This window comes from Diaphorina citri, unplaced genomic scaffold, assembly GCF_000475195.1.
Source record: "Diaphorina citri unplaced genomic scaffold, Diaci psyllid genome assembly version 1.1 scaffold131787, whole genome shotgun sequence".
NCBI lineage: Eukaryota > Metazoa > Arthropoda > Insecta > Hemiptera > Psyllidae > Diaphorina > Diaphorina citri.
In genome coordinates, this window is record NW_007508718.1 from 1 (window position 1) to 250 (window position 250).

The 250-nt window shown below is 40.0% G+C and overlaps 1 protein-coding gene across 1 annotated transcript; it reads left to right on the plus strand.

Moving 5' to 3' along the window:
- Window positions 1–7: 7 nt before the first annotated feature.
- Window positions 8–247, plus strand: LOC113473841 (the record flags this gene model as incomplete). The annotated part of the gene is made up of 1 exon (XM_026833281.1): window positions 8–247. A coding segment is annotated over one exon (240 nt), but the record flags the coding sequence as incomplete, so codon positions are not given.
- Window positions 248–250: the final 3 nt, after the last annotated feature.

A 250-nucleotide genomic window follows, 5' to 3' on the forward strand; every position in this document is an offset into this window, starting at 1 on the left:
GAAGAACATTGCCCTGGACATTACCTCTCATGAGGCTGTGATCAAGAAACTATCTGAGAAAACACAAAGCATGAATGACGCTGAGGCATCCAATGCCATGGACAATGTGAATCAGAAATACAAAACTCTGTTGAAAACGATTCAGAGTAAACTGGGAACTGTTGAGAAATATGTGAAAGAACATGAAGAGTTCCTTAGCAGTCTGGAGAAGTTCAAAGACTTTTACAATATCCTCTGCAATGAGGAGCAA